A 23714-nucleotide genomic window follows, 5' to 3' on the forward strand; every position below is an offset into this window, starting at 1 on the left:
ATTCAGGAGCACCTTGAGGCTTTCATGTTAATGTCCACTGGGATGGAGATACTTGTTGGAATTGACACTGACAACATCACTGACAAAGTTGCTGAAAGCAGAGAAGTCTGGTGCAATCTGCTGATTTTGTAAGCTGAAAGTTTAGTTTAACCTTTCTTCTGCAGTTAAAGTACATTTGTGAGTGAGAAAATAGGAAATAGCAGCTTGGGACTGGCATAAATGCTTTGTATAATGCTCTGTGTAGATTCGTGTAATCTGATATAAGTTCTGCTTTACTTCAAGGTTAATTGTAAATGTTTTGAATATGTTGTAGAAGAAATTTAATTTAGAAAAATAAGGTTGTATTTATGCAGCGGAAGTGTGTGTACTGGGTGAGAATGGCGCGATCTTGACTCCCGCTGAATCAATAGAAGATCCACTCTGGATCTTCTATTGATCCTTCTATACTATCCTATGTGGCATCAACAGTGAAAGCTTAAGGAAAGTACTCTTGAGGGACAGTGATCTAACTCTAACTAAAGCCATCTCAATTTGTTACATACATGAAATGACAGAGGAAAATAACAAAACGTTGGCTATACCTCAGACTGCCACAAATGTGGATGTTATACAGCCAAATTCCAGCAGGAGGCGGTAACACACAAGACAAACAAAGAACAGAGCATGACGATTCACCAACCATAACCAATTGTAGAAACTGTGGAAGCAATAATGCATCAAAGAAAGAGAAATGCCCAGCTTTTAGACAACAGTCATAACTGCAAGAAAATGAATCATTACAAGAAATATTGCAAAGCACGCTGTCAGTTTGGTCAGAAGAAATTCAGTCATAGGAAAGCGGTACATGAGCTCGAAGTAGACAAACCCCTTGACCATGACGACACTTTTTATGTTGATGGCATCGAATTTGACAAGTTTGTCAACACTGTTAACCCTTAAATGCAAGGGTTGTAGGAGGGATTTGTCACTTTACACATAAACAAAACTCCAGTTGAAGTGAAAGTTGACACTGGGGCAAAATGTAACGTAACAAATGATTTTCGAACAAATTGGCAACAATGAACGGCCAGTGAAGCAATCAAAGACACCTAACCTTGTAGCTTATGGTGGAATTAAAATCGAAACAAAAGGCTTAGTGACATTGCAGTGTGGGCTAAATGAGCAAAATCATTCACTTCCATTCTTTTTGGTGAATCAAGATGTCCAACCGCTGCTAGGATTTTGTGCATGCCTCGATATGGGTATCGTTACTATCAGCCCAGATGTGCATCATGCCAGTATGGAGGACAGCACTGAAGACATTCTCACTGAGTACAAAGACTTGTTCACAGATGAGCTTGGAGAACTCTCGATAACATATTCTATGACAGTGGACCCCAGCGCACAGCCTGTAGTTCGCCCTGCTCATCGCATTCATCTTGCAATGCAAAGCCATGTCAAAGCAGAGCTGGACCGCATGGTGAGCCTTAGCCTCATAACGCGATCTCAGAGCTGACGGATTGGGTTTTGTCCATGGTGGCTACACATAAAAAGGACAGACAAGAATGCCTCAAGTCATCCACTGCAACCATTGGCAGAGAATGCAACCATTGCATGTTAGAATGCAAACCCTGAAAGGATACAACCACCTTGGCACAGTAAAGGAGGTGAATAAGGAGCCTCGGTACAGGAGGAACCGACACAGGACACGAGGACAGTGGACAGTGGACAGTGGGCACGACACGAGGACAGTGACTCTCAGAACACCACTACACATACACAGGAATTTGCTCCCCCTATACCACACTCACCACAAATACACCTTCCACAACTAGAATCCACTCCTACTGACCTCCTAAACACACTGTACAATCTCCTATTAAGGTCAGTAATACAGCTTACGTTGTATCTGCAAGCCTAATCCAAGATATGAACAGTGAGTTCTAGTAATGGCATATTTGGTGACACTTTTGTTATTATTTTGAGTGCTTGTTTAAATGTGTTTATTATGGACATTTCAATACTGCCAGTGTCATTCTTCATTGTAGTTTTCTTCATGCATACAGAGAACATCTTGAGATTTGTATCTGTTAACATTAATTTATTCACTGCAATAGATTCAGTGTTATAATGGAAGTCATTCATATTCTTGGTTATTGAACAAGTCAGTGTCATGCTAGTACCGTTCATTGTTAAATATGTTTTCTTCCCTTTGATAGGAGGTTTCAGCTAAAGGAAGGGGATGTAGATCATTGTGATAAATGTTGGGTTCTTTAAAAACGTCCTCCAACCCCCTGGGGGCGTATGTACTAAGAACACACGAGAGCTATGTTCATATGTGATGTGTGGTATGTTGGACACAAGCTTTGTTAAATAAATATCATCACATGGACCACTGACTGTCACTGTATAATTTATCGGATAAACAACAGTATTGTTTCTAAATTTATTTGGGTGCATAGGATGACCTGGGTGGGTGTGGGATTTCCTGGCCTTAAATTGTGTCCCTGTCCGGCCCTCGTCAGTTCTGTGAGATTTACACAATGAGCTCCGTTTTATCTCGTCATTAAGAGTGTATCAGAGATGGGAGGGTGACATGAAGAGTGTGGACTACAGATCATAAATAATCAGGGACTTTCTGTTTTTTGACCCTGCAGTTTTTGAGAGCAGACAGAAAGCCTCCACACCTTCAATGAAGACATCCAGGATATAAGGGTAGGCACTTCAGAACAAAGAGACACTGGTCTGAAAAAACTATTGAAGATTTAAGAAGATAAAGCCTCTAGTTTTCATATAAATTACAGCACAGTGAAATTATGTCTTTGCATATTCAAGCTTTGGAAGTTGGGTTCAGATCACAGGGTCTTTATACTTTGAGTTAAACAATTCATAGTGAAATGTTTAATGAAATCTTTCATGACTAAAGTTGATGTTTGTAGTCACTAATAATTTGGTACTGTAGGAGTGACCAAATTATAAACTAGAAATAGCTTTTGCATCACATGTGATATCAGACAACTATCAGACAGATTGAAAGGAAGTTAAATAAAAACAAGCTCATGCCTTAAATACCATTTACTGAGACTTCACCTCAACTTCACCTCAGAATTGTATTTTTTCCTATTTATTTACTTTTTAACTCATTTGTATTCAGTCATGTGCTATTTATTATATGAGCTCCTTTTGTGCTAGAATTGCAGAGTAATCAGAGATGAGTGGGTGAAAAGGGGAAGGTGGATTACAGATAAATATTCAGGGACTTTCTGTTTTGGGGAAGTGCAACATTAAGGATAAAATGATTGGAAAACGGACGATGTTCTCAACACATGGTGCGTGTGTGTGTGTGTGTGTGTGTGTGTGTGTGCGTGTACTGATGAGCCAGTATTTTATGCTGTCTGAGGTAATGTAATTACTTTACTCAGTGAAGGAGAGTGATGGGATTCCTTCCTCTATCCAGATTGTGTGTGTGTGTGTGTGTGTGTGTGTGTGTGTGTGTGTGTGTGTGTGTGTGTGTGTGTGTGTGTATGTGTGTGTGTGTGTGTGTGTATTGCTGTCCTTCTCTTAGAAAAGTACAGGATGAATTAAAATAATGCTACAAGATATTCATGTATAGTGGATTATGCTATAAAAAACACGTTCAGGTACAATCCTGGGGGAAAATGGCAAAAAAATGTCAACTTTAACAACGAATCATGGGTCAGAAAGAGATCAAAGAGATGCCCTGCTAAGACCTTTTCTCATTTATTTTTGCCTCAATGAACTGATTGGGGGAAAAGTTAGAAACAGATCTGGTGAGAAATACAACAGTGAAAGCATCTGTCCCACAATGAAGCATGAAGGATGAGATGTGATGAGGTGGGGAATCATTTTAGCTGTTGGTCCTGGTGAAAATTAATAATAAATTTAATAATAAAGTTTATAAAAAAAGCTTTCTGCAGATTTACCCAGAAGGATTAAACATGTAAAAGAAATGAAAGGGAAAAGCTATTTCATACTGTGTTACTTTATCTATTTATGTAACATTTTCTCACCAATAATAGACCATGTCACCAGTTGCCAGATATGAGTATTACACCCCACCCAATTTATAGCAATTAAGACAACTTAAGTCTTCTTTCCATAAACTTCCTTCAAATGCCAGAGGTGTCAGGAATGGCAGGTGAGGACCCAAATGCAAGGCACAGATGAGATTTTAAATTAAGAGTCTTTAATATGAGCTGGTTTAAACAGGGGAGGCACAGTTCAGTAAAACAGAGGGGAAATGCAGAGCAAACAGTCCAGTAATCTGATATTTTGGTAAGCAGAGTGCAGTGTGAGCTACAGCTGAAAACATACAATAACAGAGTAAATAATCGGTAAATAATCCAGAACATGGGCAAACAGGGCAATGCAGGGCAGAAAATAGCAACATAGAACAAGACATGGTCAAACCAGGAAGTGCATTTTAGAGCAGACAGAATCGAGGTCCAGGAACAGACAGAGACAAAATCAGGTAGCTTAGGAACAGAAACAATGGAAGGATGACTAATCAGTAGCACAAGGCAGGCTGAGAAGGCCACCTGGCAAAGAAACATTGTTGGCAGCGTGCTTTCATACTGCATGGTCCGATAAAATGGCCCCTGCCTCTGAAGTGAAATGGAGATTGCGTCTGCAGTTTAAACAATAATTCTAAGTTGATGTTCAAATTAAAAATGATCAGCCAAACTCACAAAGACAGGATTCAGTTGAGGTAGGTTTGTTGAATCCATTTTGAATGAATCCATTTTGAATGTTGAATGAGTGTGTTCAATAAAGTTTAATTTTAACTTTTTAATTTTAATGTGTAATTAATTTTAGACACATTATGTTTGTCAATACCCTTGACTTAGATGAAGATCAGATCACATTTCATGACTAATTTAAAGCAAACTGGTTATTGGAAACTCAATGAGACCCTTTTATGAAATGAAACGTTCAGTATGAAAGTAATAAAATTGTTGACCGGTTTTGGGCTCAGACTAAAGTTATAAATACCTTTTTGAAAATATTGGGAGCTCACTAAATGTGAAATAAGGCATTTAACCATTTCAATAGAGGAGACTCTTCCCTTTGCTAAAAGACAAAATGAATGTAAAATTATAAAAACAATTTTAGAGGTCTCTAGTAAAGGAAATTAAAATTTATTTATAAAAAAAAATAAATGTATTAAAGTATTGGATGTAGACTTTGATAACACTGAAAGCACTGCTGCAGGGCAGGTTAACAAGGTAAAAACATTTATAAAATACCGCCTATAACCATCTTTGCAGTTTTCCAATGATTAACGTTATAGATAAACGCCTCCAGCTCTGACTGACTCTGTGCTTCTCCGTTCAGATAAAGCAGACAGCTGATGACGCACTTTTGAAAGACTACAACGCATGCGCGTAAAAGCAAAGTAAAAAATTCCCTCTTGAATCAAACTGATAAATAATTTTCTTTCCCTTCGACCACATAATCATGTCCTGCATTTTAACGTAATATTTATTGTTTATTTATGAAAGTAAAAATTATACTTATAGTTTTATGGGTGGCTGAGATCACAGACAGGGGGCTGGAGCCACCCTAAAAAAGTCTAGAACCGCCCCTGTATTTGTGGTATTCTAATCAAAACCATTGTGATCAATCTCAGAAATGTGTAACGATTTAAACAGAAATGTGTAACGATTTATTATAAAATAATTCAAAAACCATTGTGTACAAATGAGCTCAACAATCAAAGGTGCAATATTCAAAACCCTATTTTTTCCAATACTGCTCAAACCTTTTTCTCCATTCCACTCCTCCTCACTGTCATTGTCTGTTTCACTGTTCTCACTGTCAGACGGGATTTGCCTAACATTCCGATTCTGCTCTTGTCTTTCATAGAAGAATTTTATGTCCATTTTTCTGTCAAAATGTATTAAAAGAAGTTAAATGAAATAAAAAATAATTAAAAATCATTTGAGGCTTTGTACAAAATACATGTGATAATATGTGATGACATTGTCAGCAGAATGATCACATGAAAAGTAGCCCTTATAACACAAAGCTGACCTGAGGCAACAAAAAAAATAATAATTTAACATTTCATTCTTCTCAAACCCTATTTTTTCCAATACTGCTCAAACCTTTTTCTCCATTCCACTCCTCCTCACTGTCATTGTCTGTTTCACTGTTCTCACTGTCAGACGGGATTTGCCTAACATTCCGATTCTGCTCTTGTCTTTCATAGAAGAATTTTATGTCCATTTTTCTGTCAAAATGTATTAAAAGAAGTTAAATGAAATAAAAAATAATTAAAAATCATTTGAGGCTTTGTACAAAATACATGTGATAATATGTGATGACATTGTCAGCAGAATGATCACATGAAAAGTAGCCCTTATAACACAAAGCTGACCTGAGGCAACAAAAAAAATAATAATTTAACATTCATTCATTTTCTACCGCTTATCCGAACTTCTCGGGTCACGGGGAGCCTGTGCCTATCTCAGATGTCATCAGGCATCGAGGCAGGATACACCCTGGACGGAGTGCCAACCCATCACAGGGCACACACACACACTCTCATTCACTCACACACTCACACAATATGGACAATATTCCAGAGATGCCAATCAACCTACCACGCATGTCTTTGGACCAGGAAGGAAACCGGAGTACCCGGAGGAAACCCCTGAAGCACGTGGAGAACTTGCAAACTCCACACACACAAGGCGGAGGCGGGAATCGAACCCCCAACCCTGGAGGTGTGAGGCAAATGTGCTAACCACTAAGCCACCGTGCCCCCCAAATTTTAACATTCAAAAAATAAAAAAAGCATTAAACCAGGACAAAAAGCTGCTCTACACCTCATAAATGCACATATATTTCATTGACAATTAATGTCATTTTAAATAGGATTAACAAAGTATATAATCTTACCTTAGTCTCACACCATGTGCTCCTGTGACCATGTGGCAGAAAAGGAAGTCCCGCCTTCAGATAGTGACTCCCAAATTGTATTGGATAGTTTTTGATAGCTTTTGAATATTTTTGGATGATTGCAAAAATTTAAAGAAATATCCAATGGATATTTGGCTAAAGAAAACTTTCTGTTGGCTGAGGGCAATGCTGTGCAGTACAGGGTTAATGTAAAAACAAAAGCCACAATGAGCCTTAACAAACAGAGCTGCATTTCTGTCGGCACAAAACGGTGAGCCAGTCACGAAGCTTCTCCAGCACATTGTCATGCAGATTATTGCATGTTTACCTTACTCAGGGCTGTCAAGTGTCACGCATTGAGTGTGACGGTCCCTCATTTGGGTCTTTTGTCATGCTCTCCTGCCACACATCGTATTTGTCACGCAGAAAAACTGACTATTTATCATATATTTAATAAGCCGCAGCGCCCAAAACGTATCAGTCCGCACCGCTGTCTCTATGGAACCGGGCAGGAATCAAGCGCGTCTCCCCTGGAGCTCTTAGTCGAGCCTGACACTTATCAGCCAATCAAAAAAAGAGGCTACACAATAGCCAATCAGAAAATAGCACTATTGTATCTGGGTAAGATTTAACACAACAACCAATGAAAAAAAACCCTGGGGGGGTTGGAGATGTCACTCTTGACTGTCTTCAAAACCTGAGAGCCCTGCCTCACTGTAGAAACCTCTGGTGGTTGTATACATGAACACCACTGTTGCTGGTGTCCATGTACTTTGGAGTCTGGCTAAACACATGAATAGCACAATTTTTCTGAGTGGCCTCTGTGCTACTGTTGCGCCACCATTTTGGATCATCAATAATCTATGCCAAGACCTACAACCTCCATGTGATCCACATTTGCACCATGTTACCATGACTACTAGAGCACCAACTCATAACCAAGGCAGAAAATGATAAATTCTACAAAAAAAAACTATCACCTTCCTGGGATATGTTATCAGCTGCCAGGGTGGTTAAAATAGACATCAGTAAGGTATGGGCCATCACAGGTGTCAAGGAACTAAAAGATTTCTAGGCTTTACCAATTTCTACAGGGGATTTAGTTGCAATTACAGCTCTGTCACCACCCCACTCACTGCATTATTAAATGCCAACACGGCATTCAACGAGTGGCAAATCTGACTCCATCCTGACCCTAACATCCCCTTTGTCATAGAAGTGGACGCTTCAAGCTGCGACATCTGGGGCATAGAATTCCAGTAGCACGGCACGGCACCCTAGGCAAACTCCTTCCCTGTGCTTTTCAAGGCAAGGCAAGTTTATTTATACAGTATAGCATATTTCATACACAATGGTAATTCAAAGTGCTTTACATAAAATAAAGTTAAATCATCAAAAATACAATAATAACAACAATAAAACATAGAATTAAAAAACTTTTAAAATGATTTAAAAATTGATTTAAAACAAAATTAAAACAATTAAAAAGAGGAAAGGATTATACATAGTGCAATCAGTTTGGAAGTAGCACAGTGCTCATTCAGAAAATGCACGGTTAAACAGATGAGTTTTGAGTCTAGATTTAAATGTGTAAATGTTTTAGCACGTGATCTCTTCTGGAAGCTGATTTTAACTACAGGCAGCATAATAGCTAAAAGCAGATTCCCCTTGTGTGGTGTGAACCCTTGGTATTTCTAACGGACTCGATCCTAATGATCTGAGTGGTCTGTTTGGTTTATATTCAGTGAGCATATCTGCAATGTATTTATGTCCTTGGCCACTGAGTGATTTATAATTATTTCAATTCATCTTTTCCCAGCCAAACGCAACTAAATCGTTAATCACCACAAAAATCTTTTTTTTTTTTCACTTGCTGCTATGATCCAGTTGACAAAACCCTGATGACTAAACCCATCCTTCTACCCTCCATTTTCATCGTTCCTGTCCGGTGGGATATCATGGAGGAAATACAATGTGCCCAATTTAACAAAACTTCTCCCCCAGTATGTCTGCTGACCCAACAGTATGTTCCCACTGACATCCAGCAAAGAGTCATCCAGTGTGTACAAACCGCACTGAGCTCAGGACATCCAGGACTCCACCATGCAACAAAGATGCTTCAGAAGGCTTTTAGCTGGCCACAGATGTCAAGAACTATGTTGAGTCCTGACCCATCAGTGCTTAAATGAAGATATCATGTCAGCTTCCCTGTCGCCTGTTTATAACCACTCCCCTTATCTCGACACCCATTGTCCAACTTCACAGTCGACTTCATCACAGATCTCCCAAACTCTCATGGCCACACTGCCATTGTGGTAGCAGTGGACCATTTTTTTTTAAGGCCTGTAAGCTGGTGCCCCTAAAGGGTCTACTGACATCATATGAAAACAGCTAAGGCAATTCCCCCTCTGCCCCACCAGCCAGAGCTACCCCCTGAATATTGAGTGATGTCCTGGTCAAGGGACACTTCTGGGTTGCTCTTAAGCCATGTTCATGAAGTATTGGATTTATTTAAATACCAGGCTTTTCATTGCTTTCATTGTTCATTGTTTGCCTGTGTACCAATTTGGTTTTGTTACTTTTACTCACGTATATCGTTGCCTAACTTTTTTTGGATGTTTTCCCCACATATTGTCTTTGCTGTATTCTGGGACGTTTGTGTGTTTCCTCGACTGTTTTGGATTTGTTCAATCTGTGTTCAATAAATAGCACATATTGATTTCACATCTCCTGTCTCTGACTCTACATTACATAAGAAAGCTGAGTCATCTTACTCTGAAACAGAAAGTAAAAGTGTTTCTGTGTAGGGGAAAAACTCTGACCTAAGCACGAGATCATCAAAAAATATTCTTCACTGTCTGTAGCCATCTGTTATCTCTTACAGAATGCTGTTAACAAAAAGTCCCCTAAAGAGCTCAGTCCTTTACAGTAAAATAATATTTTGCAAGTCATCACCACAAATGATTGTTCTGTTTTTCCTCTTTTTTTCCTCCTGTTTGTCATATTCATTTTTATGTTGTACCAGTTTAAATAAAAGCACTCAACTTTTAAGTTATTTTTTTTTTCGTATTTAAACACAGTAAAAATACAGCACTCAGAAAAGCAACATAGAGCACGATTACCTTGTCACAGGGTTTATTTATCTCCTAACACACAGATTAGTTTCATTAAACAAACTTTTTTTTCTGCAACATCCTACTGTATTTATTTTACACACATGTGTATTGGTTTTAATGCTCTTGTAAATGACACACTGCAGAATATCCATTATAGAGTGAATCTCTGTTTAAAACAGCAGAACCAGCATGTTCTTGTGGTGTTCTACTTAGAGCTGTTCTCTCAGTCACAGATGGCTGCTAGTCATTGGTTGTTCTCCTTCATCTAATTAATGAGACTTGGCAGGTCATTGCGATGGTGAAGCTCATTCCCTGTGATCTGTTCTATGGCCTTCATCACATCCTGCATCATCTTCATCACAGGCTCCTGGAGGATGAATCTGCGAGTCAGACCATCAGCCACACTGACCCTCCCACTCAGGACACCCAGAAGATTGACAGCTTCTCTCACTTTCTCCTGGAACTCAGCTACAGACTGACTCTGCTTCTTCACCTTCTGGATTCCTTCACGTATCTGCTTTAGCTGGTCATCTTTCTGGCTGATGTCACATTTGGTCTGTGAAATCTTAGACACGTAGTGAGATACTTTAAGTTCATAGTTTCTCACCTCCTCTTGAGCCACTTGGACAGCTTTGTTTGCTTTATCCAGTTCAACTGCACCACCAATAATCATGGTAGGACCTGAACAGTGAAGAAACAAACTATAGAGTCAGAACAGACACTCACATGAAGGTTATGATGATGAAACAGTTCAGACGTCATTAAATTTATCTGTATGCTGTAATTCTCACCTGCTTACCATCCAATGAAAGGTATAACGAACACTCCTGCCCCAACACCTGTGACAATTTCAGCAATTTCTGTTGTTGTTCTTTCTCTTCTGGATCACCACAGTCACTTATTATGTGAGATTTATAAGGTGAACTTCTTTTATGAGTGTATCATAGCAGGGGCGTAGATTACGCGGGGGACGTGGGGGACATGTCCCCCGCACTTTTTATAAAAAGTAAATTCGTCCCCCTCACTTTTTTAGTGGAGAGTTGTGTTCACCACATGTTGAGGTTTTAATGGAGCAATGTATATAAATGCAGAGTGATTTAAAATTCAAAGAGACAAGAAAGTTTAAGATCGTCTGTACTGTACATGACGTTCACGGCAATCAGTCACTCACTTGTCACGTCATCATCACGCGCCCCCAGTACTGTAGCTCGAGTCGCACCCGCGGTCCAGCGTTCGGTTACGATGAGCTCAAAGGGGCAAAAAATGCTTCACTCCTTTTTTATAAAAATGTCAAGCAGTGTAAGTTGGCACATGGTATCCGAATTGTGTTGCACAATGTTTAGTAACTCTGCCTGTTGCTCTTGTTGAATAATTAGCAAGTTTTAATTTAAAGGATTATAAGGAAAAATAGCTGCTTTGACAAACGTTATATAAACTCTTTTATAACGTCTTTTGTTTTAACAAGTGTGTTATCAAAACCCTTCAAATAAGAATAAAGATAATGTTGAACTGAGATTTTACAGCATGTTTAACTCTGCCAATTCTACATAATATCAAGTATGTGTCACTGTATGTACACGACAGAGACGAGGACGACGAATAGTGACATTAAAGATGTCATTTTAATAATCAGACCAGATTAAACTGGCCACGATCCATTTTTCTTAATTTCCTAATTATTTTACATGGACATCACTAATAACGTCGCTGCTGTCGACCAAAACATCTGAGTGTGAAAAGAAGAAAAAACGGTCTATTGAAGAGTTAGTTACCACCATGTATTAACACACAAACACACACACAAGCACAACCTCAAATGAAATATTCACTAGCATAGTGCACTAGATAACAAGGGCTAAGTGATGATGTAGACTAGTAAAATGTCGTTTCTAATGTTTTAGTAAACATAAATTAAAGAAAAGATTCACAGAAGAAATCAATCAAATGAATCAAATTCATTTTTGCTGGTCGATTTGCTCTTTTTGTTTGTATTTTTTGCATTAAAATCGTATGCAAACGAGGCTTCTTTTAATATAAATAAATACATGTGTATTCTCAGTATTCTAGCTTGGGATGAATGTAATGAATAGAATTAAAATTAAAATAATGATTTAATTGTAATGTAATTGTTTCTCAAAGAAAATATCATGCACTGTTTTCATCATTTGTTTTCATAATTTGAGGAAATGTTTCTTCAACGTGTCAATATTTATGTTGTGTTTTGAACGTACAAAAAAAAATGAAGTATTATTTGAATGTGCAAGTATCCATTACTGTGTGCCATACTGTGCATACACAAAATACAATTTGAAATATGTAAACAATATACTCTTAGTACCATTATAAGGACATCTTTGTACTTTATACTCAAAAGGGTACACATTACTACCTTAGAGTACCAATGTGTACCTTAATGTACAATTATACATTTTTGGGGTTAAATAAGGTACAAAGATGTCCTTTTAAGGGTACTGTCCCAGTGGCAAGCTGTTCTATTTCTCTCTTTCTTTCTGTTTTATAATCACATATAATCATAACGCATATAAAGCATGATTAAAAAAATCATGATTAAAAATAAAACCTGTGATTTACACAAGGGTTAACTGAAAAAAAAACCCAGATAAACACTAGACATCCACCACCAGAATACCCCCCCCCCTTACGTCAGAATATAAAAACAGAGGCTTTTAGTTTTGATGCAGTGAACCATTCGAGTCACAGAGCAGACAGAGAACCTCCACACCGTCACTGAAGACTTTCAGCATATCCAGGTAGGAAGAAACTGTTCTGAATTTCTCTTAAAGGTCCTTCTTAATGCACATATTTACTCCTTTAATCCTTTGTTAATGTTATTCTAGTAGCATTATTCACCTTCCCTGTTACTAACTAGGCATAATCTCAAAACAGCAACAAAAAAGATTATTTGTGAAAAATTAATGTATTGTTATAATTTTTTGTATGAACTTACTTTTAAAGATGTTTACTGTTATAAATAATTTCTCTGTGAATACTGGTATATGTAGTGGGTTTTCTTCTGCGTTGTGTATTTTTAGAATGAAAGAGACTTCTCAGGATCTCTCATCTGCATTACACATAGATAGGGTGACCAGACGTCCTCTTTTACCCGGACATGTCCTCTTTTTGAAACCTAAAAATGTGTCCGGGCGGAATTTCTAAATCGTCCGGGATTTTGTTATTCTAGCCTCAAACGTGTTTACGGCGAATTTGCATTGCTCTCTGTTTCATTCACATACTAGTCCCGCCCCCTACAGTTCACTTTGTATTGAGTGGAAGTGTAAGGTGTAGAGCTGCCGTCATTGGTCAATAGTATTCTCTGTACACATTTAATTGGTCAGTCACCTCAAGCGCCTTGTTTACCGCTGACAAAGCTCATGGCTACTCGGCATCTTCAGCCGAAACACAAGTGTAAGTTCACTGACGAATTAAAACAAAAATTCTTACTTAATGAGTAATCGTAGACTGTTGGGAAAGATTCAGTCCTCTGAAAAATATGCCCCACGTGAGGAGGACTGACCGGTTAAATTATATTTAACATACCGGTTAAAGCCCCGCCCATTTCAAAACATTCCCCGCCTACTTCCGGGTTAGACCCCACCCACGCGCGCTGAAGTGTCCTCTTTTTCACACACCCAAATCTGGTCACCCTTAGACACCATCAGGCAGTAACAGGATTACGTCTGTTCTAGAAGTGCCTCTCAAAGGTGCCGTCTGTTCTAGAAGTGCCTCTCAAAGGTGCCGTCTGTTCTAGAAGTGCCTCTCAAAGGTGCCGTCTGTTCTAGAAGTGCCTCTCAAAGGTGCCGTCTGTTCTAGAAGTGCCTCTCAAAGGTGCCGTCTGTTCTAGAAGTGCCTCTCAAAGGTGCCGTCTGTTCTAGAAGTGCCTCTCAAAGGTGCCGTCTGTTCTAGAAGTGCCTCTCAAAGGTGCCGTCTGTTCTAGAAGTGCCTCTCAAAGGTGCCGTCTGTTCTAGAAGTGCCTCTCAAACATCTTAAAGGTTAATGTTTTCAAAAAGAAAGAGAGGAAACAAAACCAATAAAGAAATAAAATTTATATTTGTAGAAAAAGAAATAAAAAAATAACATTTTGCTTCTGGTCACATGACCATTCATAACTATGCAATTGCTTCTGAGAAGAATTTCAAAATAAAAGCCTTGTTTTTAGTGCAAATAATTAATAGTAATTTAAATAATTAATAATAATTTAAATAATCTAGTGTAACAACACTACACTCGCCACATATATACTCACTCCAATGTAGAAAGATGGATCATCTGACTCGAAAAGTAATCAAACATCGAATCAGCTGCTGATCGGCCGTTTCCGGCGCGCACCAATCCGGTACGAATTCCGTAATTTCCGACCCTTTAAATCCCCTTTTCTCAAGCTGCTTCTCGCACATCGCTGCTGCTGCATTTCAGATCCCCTCCTCCAACCCCAACTCCTCCTAGCCAGAACCCGTTGTCCAGTCCGATTAAGTTATCTTCACGTATTCGTATTGTTTTCTGGATCAGAAATAGGGTGAAGTCCTTGTGTAGGTTTCAAGTGTCATTCACTTCACTAATGATTTTGAATTATTAGCATGGAACCAGGCAAGAATTCTGCCTCCTTTGTCCTGTGAGAGAGAATATTCCACTTAATAGGTTTAGGACTAGAAGAAAACCTTATTGTTAAAAAGCAGCAAGTGTTGATTAAAGCAGATTCATAAAATTGTTACAGTACAAGTTCATTCATCACATTTAAGATAAGATAAGATGAGATATACCTTTATTCGTCCCACAATGGGGAAATTTCTCTGTTACAGCAGCAAAGAGAAAGAAATGCAAATATCTAACAGAATAGAGACATAATATAATATACAGTACTGTATATGCACAATATACAGCTTGTCCAGTCTCTTCCTTTTTGCAGTAGAGATGCTGCTGCACCAACATACCACACCATAGAATATGGCTGAGGCCACCACAGAGTCAAAAAAGGTCTTCAGTAGCTCTCCCTGCACTGCAAAAGACCTTAGTCTCGTCAGCAGAAAAAGTCTGCTCTGCCCTTTCCTACAGATTGCCTCAGTGTTGTCTGTCCAGTCCAGTTTGCTGTTCAGATGAACAAACACATCGAACACTATTTTTTAATTTTTTTTATGGTTTTCATAGTAGGATGATTTATTACATAAAACAATTAAAAAATGTCTGATTCCGCTGGGCTCATTTCACCATCAATACTACAGAGGAAAGCAGATTTGTATCAAAAAACAAAAAACCTTCTATAATGTAACCGCTCGTGAAGTCATGATGTAGCAGTCTTGTGATAATATGGATCCAAGATTTCACTGCGTTTCTGACACTACTGTAACCGAGCGTTTAACATCAGGTTCGCTTAAACTGAAATATAAGGAAATAAGGAACAGAGGCTCATTATTATTCTATATTATTATTATTATTATTATTATTATTATTATTATTAATAATACATCATCCATGTTGAGGTGCTGGGAACCATTTCAGCTGTTGGTCCTGGTGAAAAGTGCACTAATAATATAGTTTATAAAAAGCTGCACATAGGTTTATCCACAAGGCGAAAACGTTTAAAGAAACCAAGTGGTAAAGGTTTTCCATACTAAATCACTATCTATTTATTTAATCTGTTCTAATTTTCTGACCACTGATTTGACTTTAAGACCTTTAATATATTAAATTAATGGTTCATCACTGACATAACACCTAATATTTAACATACTGAGAATCTTAAAGTCTCTATAATATTAAACACAATCACATCTAACTTGTCTAGTTTTCAAGCAAGTTGAAGTTGAGTGTTGAAGTGTTGAAACTTTTTGTTAGTTCTGTTAGTTTTATCAGATGTAAACACTCCACCTTTACTCATGTGTCCACCAAATAACTAAACCCACCAAAAGTAAGAGCTCTCAGATGTTGTCTCTGTGCATCATGGTTCAGATTTTTTATCATGGTTTGCACTGTAAGTGTACAAATTTTTCTCTGCTGGCACCCAAGAAGGCAGCCATGGTGATGTCATTATTAATTTATTTTCTTTTTGTTTTTAGTAGGAAAAAAGAAGCCATGGATTCGCAAATTGTAAAGAAAACTCAAAGCCTCACCACAGCTGAGGAGATGAGGAACCAAACCAAGCTTGTGATGCAGCCGTATGCCAACTGGGAGGAGTATCTGACTCCAGCTCCTCTCTCCATAGCCATCCTGGGAGAGCTGGTCTTCATCTCCTCCAATACAGATTTCTCCATCAACAAGAACCCACCTAAAGTTGGCTACAAGTTCATCAAATACCCAGATTCATTTCGTGCCTGCCTCATGCAGGTGTGTAACTCAGGCTGGTGGGCTTTCAACGAGGCCCATAAGAACATGGATCAGATTAGACTTTACACCATGGCAGTTCCTGATTACATGAAGATGGCTGTGAAGATCCTGTTCCAAGGCAGTGATGAGGTTGTTGAAGCTCACCTCCCTGACCAGCTGGAGAACATCCGTGTTGTTGCAGATGACTGTCTTGAGCTGGCCAAATCAACAGAAGATCATTTCACTGTTGTCATCAACATTATCCACGAACTGCTGGAAGCATGTGTAAATGCTGAGCACTTTTATGGAGAGGAGCTGGAGGAAATCAAGAGGAAACTGGAGGAAGCCAATCTGAGAAAACAGTCATCAGAAGAAGCAACTAAACGCTCAGAGAAGGCACTGAAGTACATGGAAAAGCAGCTGAATGAAGCACAAGAAAGTTACAGCAAAGCAATGGATTCAATGCCCAGTGGATGGGAAATGATGGGAATGGATTTGGTTGAAGGCATAACTGAGGCCTACGCAACTCTTATTAATAGAATAGTATCCATGGGACCTGAAATGTTAATACAGAATTCTCTTAAAACAAAAATGTCTAAAAGTCCAGAACCTGAAGCTGATAGCATAGATGAAATAATTATTTATAGTAAATCTACAGAAATCCTGAAATGCACAGAGAATATTCAAGAGATTGTGATTGAAAACACAATTAACTGGAAAGATTTGTATGATCAAAAACACAAAACTACAAAGACAAATTTTCAGGCAGATCAGTTCAAACGAATCAGGGAGAGTTTAAAAGAATTTCCAGACTGCAAAACAAAAGAGAAAGCTCAAAACATCTGTACCAAAGGCATCGAGATCTGTGAAGAACTAGCAAAGTATACACCAGAACAGAAATGTGAAGAAGCCAAAACAAATGAGTTGATTAAACTGATCAGAAACCTGAATGAATCAGCTCGTAAGTTTGACAGCAAAAGTAAATCTGTCACAAAGTCTCCTGCTCTGACTCCAAAACTACCAATGATGTATAAAGAAGAAAGTAACACTGGGAAGGTGAAAGCTTCACAAAGGGCATCAGATAATGCCAGGTTCCGCATAGAGCAGAGCCGCACTCAACTGGACCAGAGCAGAGAGAGTTATGAGAAGAGTGTAGAGAACATGGAGAAGAACCAAAAGGAGCTGACTGACATCCTGATCACCATGAGGAAGTGTGAGATCAAAGAGATAGACTTTAACACCACTATAAAAATGTTGGTTAAGGGTATGGATGCCATGGGAAGAGTGAAGGAGCAGTGGGAGAAGATGGTGCGCTTCTTTCAGATGGTGTCCAACATTGTGAAAATCCACCTGACCAGAACCCTTAAAAATTTTGTATCCACATCTCAGAAGACACAGAAGCTTTCCTACAACGCAAAGCTCTTCTCTAAAGATATGCTCTACAATCAAGCCTTTCAAGCCACTAACATCGCCAACCTTGTCAACATGATCTCTACAACCTACACTGAGGTGTCCACCAAACACATCATGGATCGTGTCAGCACTCTGGGAAAACTGATGGTCATGGACAAGGAAAAGGCAGAGGGCAAGGAGTTTCAGTTTGAGGTTGATCAGTTACGGAACTCCTGTGATGGGGCTCAGAAAGCCATCTTAGTCCTTGTCCTCAAGAACAAGAAGGAGTTTGAAGAGAAGTGTCTTGCAAGAATTGAGAAGATTGATAAAGAGTTGCTCGCCATTCTCCCTGCTGCTGCTCCAGAAGAGATAAAGAGCATTCAAGCAGCTGTTAAAAGTGGATTCACAGAAGAAGATGAATCAGCCTACGTCTGAGTGAATAAACAAAAGTTCTTCTCTACAATTATATCCAATAAAGCTCCTAAAGTATAAAACAAGTGCATTACACTGTAATTAGCACAGTGTTCGTATTCAAGCTTCTTCTCATAAATATCATGTGAGCATCATGTCATTCATTTGTCACTTTTAATTAACTTGCTTTTTCTAATTACATTTACATTACAAATATTATACACACATGTAATATTCTTGTGTATGTTAATATGTGTATGTATTAATGCTCTGTCTTAACAGCAAAGTGACAAATTTATTCTGCTTCAAACTATTCTCTAATACACAATATAACGTATATATTTTTCCATTAGCTTTGCATTTAACAAAAAAATAAAGATTTCTTACTTATGTGTATTATTTAGTACTCAGTAGTTTACTTAAGTGATAAATTTCTAAAATGATAAAAGTCGTTTACTTCACCTCCTTCTTCAGGTTTACAATTATAAAGACTAAACTCTTATAAATGGATGTGTTTTTATTATTTTTTCAGTGTGGGTGTTGATGTTAAATTGGTCCTCTATCACTGTACCAACCCAAATGTACCAGAAAAATCCACTAGAAGATTCTGACAAAATAAAATTGCCTTACAATTTGGATTTGTTTGTTTGCACTTTGCCAGAATAAACGCTTTCTGTAATTTCATTCATTTTGTCTACTTTTCTGATTTCCCCTTGGGGATTAATAAAGTTCTCCACTAATAATACTTTGTTGTAACACTTGTTAAGCTATTGTAAGAGGGACTATACACTCTCAGATGAATCTCCAGTCTCCTGCAAATGGGTCCATCAGAATAATGCAGGCATTCATGAAAATATGGAACTTTTCCTACTTTTATTAGTTAGCGTTCATGAGGTTTTGAACACCACACGTTACAACTTATTACACAACTTCCTGCACATACTTTACCTGCACGTACAAAGACACATACGTCAGCACACCAAATCCTAATAACACAATTACCTCCATAGACAAAATAAACACACAAAAATAAATCTCACACTATCGTTATGGCAACATTTACCTGTATGTAGAAATGTTGAGGAATGTTGATAGTTAAACAGTCTACTGCCAAATTAAACAAATAGACAAACCTATCACAAAAAGGGGTGGTGGGGGTGTGGTGGGTTAGAGGTTAGGGTTAGGGTACAGACAGCAGGGCAGATTTTTTATACTGTTTGTCTGACTATTGTAGTCACATCTGCGTACTGTATACTTTTTCATAACACTGTTGCTAAAGTAATAGTGCAAGTGTTTGTGTATGCATGTGTGTGTGTGTGTGACTGCAAGCGTGTCTGAGTTATACGTGCTACTGTGTTTGTCTCATATTGATAAATGTTGCCATACAGCACCCTCTGCTGTTACCTTATGTTGTGATTCTGTTTCCTTGCTTGCTTGCTTATTTATTTATTTATTTATTGCACTAATTATAATTCAATAAATATCTTTAGCAAGGTTCCATACTAATCCATGTCCTTAGCTTGTCTTCAGCAAAAAGGTTTGCAGGCTTCTTTGTGCATCATCTTTAGAAGAGGCTTCCTTCTGGGACGACAGCCATGCAGACCATTGATGCAGTGTGTGGCGTATGGTCTGAGCACTGACAGGGTGACACCCCACCCCTTCAACCTCTGCAGCAATGCTGGCAGCATTCATACGTCTATTTCCCAAACACAACCTCTGGATATGACGCTGACCATGTGCACAATTTCTGTGGTGGACCATAGCGAGGCCTGTTCTGAGTGGAACCTGTCCTATTAAACTGCTGTATGGTCTTGGCCACCGTGCTGCGTCATGGTCTTGGCAATCTTTTTATAGCCTATGCCATCTTTATGTAGAGCAACAATTCTTTTTCTCAGATCGTCAGAGAATTCTTTGCCATGAGGTGCCATGTTGAACTTCCAGTGACCAGTATGAGAGAGTGAGAGTGATAACCAAATTTAACACACCTGCTCCTCATTCACACCTGAGACCTTGTAACACTAATGAGTCACATGACACCGGGGAGAGAAAATGGCTAATTGGGCCCAATATGGACATTGTCACTTACATTTGTGGCCAGCGGTTTAGACATTAATAGCTGTGTTGAGTTATTTTGAGGGGACAGCAAATTTACACTGTTATACCAGCTGAACACTCACTACTTTACATTGTAGTAAAGTATAATTTCCTCAGTGTTGTCACATGAAAAGATAGAATAAAATATTTACAAAAATGTGAGAAGTGTAATCACTTCTGTCAGATACTGTATATTCATTGTCCATGGCTTTGGAGCTAAAACAGTTCCATAAATACACAAGTCTGCTTTTAAATATTCAGTAAACTATATTATACACATCATCTGTCACTCAGATACATGAACAATGTTTCTTATGTCACTGGCTGCTTTGTTACGACATTAATTCAGCTAAATTCAGTTCAGTTTTATTTGTATAACACTTTTATCAGCAGACATTGTCTCAAATCAGCTTTAAAGATAATAAACATAAAACAAAAGTTTTATATAAAGATTAATATAATACAAAAATTCAAGATTTAATATTATATATATATATATATATATATATATATATATATATATATATATATATATATATATATATATATATATATAAAATGTCTAGTAACTTTCCAGAAGTTACCCTGGTGTTTCTCATGTCAACTACATTACTTGTGTATGTGAATGTGTGTGTGTGAATGTGTGTGTGTGTGTGTGTGTGAGTGTTTTTGTTCCAGTAAGCAAAGAAAGGAAACACAGAACTTATATAAAGTGACAAATTGGAAAATACAAAGGAGGTGTTTAATAATCAAAAAAAAGAAATAAAGCAAACAATAAAAGTTCATGTACTTGGTAAGGATGCCCTCTGGTGGTCTGTGGGGGAATTCAATTCAATTCAAATTTATCTGTATGACACTTTTAACAATTGACATTGTCTCAAATCAGCTTTAGAGAACATAAACATAACACAAAAGTTTAATATAAAGATTAATATAATACAAAAATGTATATGTATCTTTTCAGAATTGTCCGTGGTGGGCGTGACACGAAGTCTATTTTTTGCTTTTCACTGATAGAGAGTGCAAAATCTGTTTGTGGTGATTGTTGTCCTAAAGCCATCATGTAATGTCCAAGGTGCTCATCCACAGTAATCTCAGGTATCTCCAGATCTCCATGTTGGGCCAAGTGATGAGACAACTGTTACCCTGCCAACTACATTACTCATGAGTGTGTGTGTTTGAGTGTGTGTGTGTGTGTGTGTGTGTGTGTGTGTGTGTGTGTGTGTGTGTGTGTGTGTGAGTGTGTGTGTGAGAGAGAGAGACTGTGTGTGTGAGAGTGTTTGTACAGTTAGTTGGCAGGAATACATTCATGTGACTGCTTTGCCCCCCCCCCCCCCCCACCTTCTTTTTGACTTTGCTGTCCAAGATGACAGTAAACAAAATCATTAGTGTTATCAGTATCTGAATCCAACAAAGAATTGCTGAAGAAGTTAAGGAAGATGGAATGTGTTCAGTACAAATGGATGCAACACAAGATTTGACTGCTAAGAATCAGTGTGATGTACAAAGATATGTGACCCATGTCATCAATGAGAAAATAGCTGCAGTCATTGACTCTGTGAGTCTTCTGGAAAAAAAATCTTGTTGTTTTGCTGAAGAAAATTTTGGAAAAGTTGTCATTGACAACAGATGGGACTGCAAACATGCAAGACCCATACAAGGGATTTTCTACACTTCTCACACAAGAGGCACCACCACAAGTCTGTTTGGTGTCATACACATATACTTAATCTTGTGTTGGCAGACACAACTGAGATTGTAGTGTCAAGTGCATCACTTTTCTCTCTGCTAAATGACATCATCACATTCATACAAGAGTCTTACAAATGCATGAAAGTGTGGGAGGAAGTCAGTGAGGACAGGAGACACCAACATATTGCTCCAATAGGAGAAACACGGTGGTGGTACAAAGATCAAGCACTATGCAAAGTTTTTGAATATTCTGGAAATCCTGAGGGGGCATTTTACATTGACCTTTTTACTACCATGGCAAAGATTTAGAAAGGCATTACAATACAACCGACTGTGAGAGTGAAAGCCAGAGGTTACATGGAGGCACTACTCAGATATGAAATGTCTCTCACAGCACAGATTTTCCTTCCAATATTTGCTGAACTACACCACTGTAAATGTACCTTCAGACAAGTTATTATCAGCGTATGATTATTGAAACTGAGGACAACTTCAGCTGGGATTTTGAAGGTGTTAAAAAAGCAGCAGATTCATTTGTACAATGGGAAAACAACAATCTACCAGAGGAGGATGATTATGACTTTAAGGTACAAACTGCCCTCCAAGAAAAAGATTTTCTTCAGATTCTTTGAAATAATACAAAGTCCACAATGTCATCATGGACATTGTCCAAGATAGTATCTACCACTGATACACAGCAAGTGCAGCTCTGTGTTCAGATTTTCGCCTGCATGAATCCTAAACATTTTGCTGAAATACAAAACTCTCAAAATTAGCTCTAGTGGAGCTTAGCACATTTTTGATCAATTTTGATGATTGTGTCACAGTGGAGACATTGCAGGTAGAGCAAACAAACTTTGCAACACACTGGGATAGGCTGAAGACATCAGCTTTGGACAGCAATAGTGTAAGGACAGTGAAGAAGCTCTCAGAAGAAGACAAGAAGGGCTTGGAGTTGGTGAGAAGAGTTTGTCCAAATTGCAAAAACTGTGCAATTCTTTGCCATATCCTGCTGTCTAAATTCAACCTTCTCACTGTTCTGACCCTGAGTTAAGTCTATAGGGTTTCTCAGGGTCAGCAACGGGTGATTACCAAGCCGGCTGTGGTAAGGATGGAAAAGGATAATCGGTTCCGTACAACAATTATCCATGAATAACCAACAACATAACATGTGCAGACACAATACTTGATTGTGATTTTTGTCATCCACTGCAACCATTGGCAGAGGGATAAGTTGTTAGAATGCAAACCCTGAAAGGATACAACCACCTTGGCACAGTAAAGGAGGTGAATAAGGAGCCTCGGTACAGGAGGAACCGACACCACATCCTTTCTGTTGCTGAGCCCCCTCCATCACGGCTCAACCCCGAGGACAGTGACTCTCAGAACACCACTACACATACACAGGAATTTGCTCCCCCTATACCACACTCACCACAAATACACCTTCCACAACTAGAATCCACTCCTACTGACCTCCTAAACACACTGTACAATCTCCTATTAAGGTCAGTAATACAACTTACGTTGTATCTGCAAGCCTAATCCAAGATATGAACAGTGAGTTCTAGTAATGGCATATTTGGTGACACTTTTGTTATTATTTTGAGTGCTTGTTTAAATGTGTTTATTATGGACATTTCAATACTGCCAGTGTCATTCTTCAATGTAGTTTTCTTCATGCATACAGAGAACATCTTGAGATTTGTATCTGTTAACATTAATTTATTCACTGCAATAGATTCAGTGTTATAATGGAAGTCATTCATATTCTTGGTTATTGAACAA

At 38.3% G+C, this 23714-nt stretch overlaps 1 protein-coding gene and 1 pseudogene across 2 annotated transcripts in view; one reads left to right on the forward strand and one right to left on the reverse strand.

The window, feature by feature from the left end:
- LOC132842565 (myosin-13-like) overlaps positions 1-18824 on the forward strand; it is a 33854-nt gene extending 15030 nt beyond the window's left edge. Inside the window, exons 1-2 of one of the 2 annotated variants that reach the window (XM_060865298.1) lie at positions 12737-12790; positions 16091-18824. In XM_060865298.1, coding sequence (XP_060721281.1) covers positions 16107-18164 — 2058 coding nt within the window. In that variant the 5' untranslated portion in view covers positions 12737-12790; positions 16091-16106 and the 3' untranslated portion in view covers positions 18165-18824. Of the gene's footprint in view, positions 1-12736; positions 12791-16090 lie in introns of those variants that run through there. The other variant, XM_060865299.1, reaches the window with a different exon arrangement.
- Positions 1-23714, reverse strand: part of LOC132842591 (uncharacterized) — a 522997-nt pseudogene that overhangs the window by 349510 nt on the left and 149773 nt on the right.

The sequence above is a fragment of the Tachysurus vachellii genome, chromosome 3 (genome assembly GCF_030014155.1).
Source record: "Tachysurus vachellii isolate PV-2020 chromosome 3, HZAU_Pvac_v1, whole genome shotgun sequence".
Lineage (NCBI taxonomy): Eukaryota > Metazoa > Chordata > Actinopteri > Siluriformes > Bagridae > Tachysurus > Tachysurus vachellii.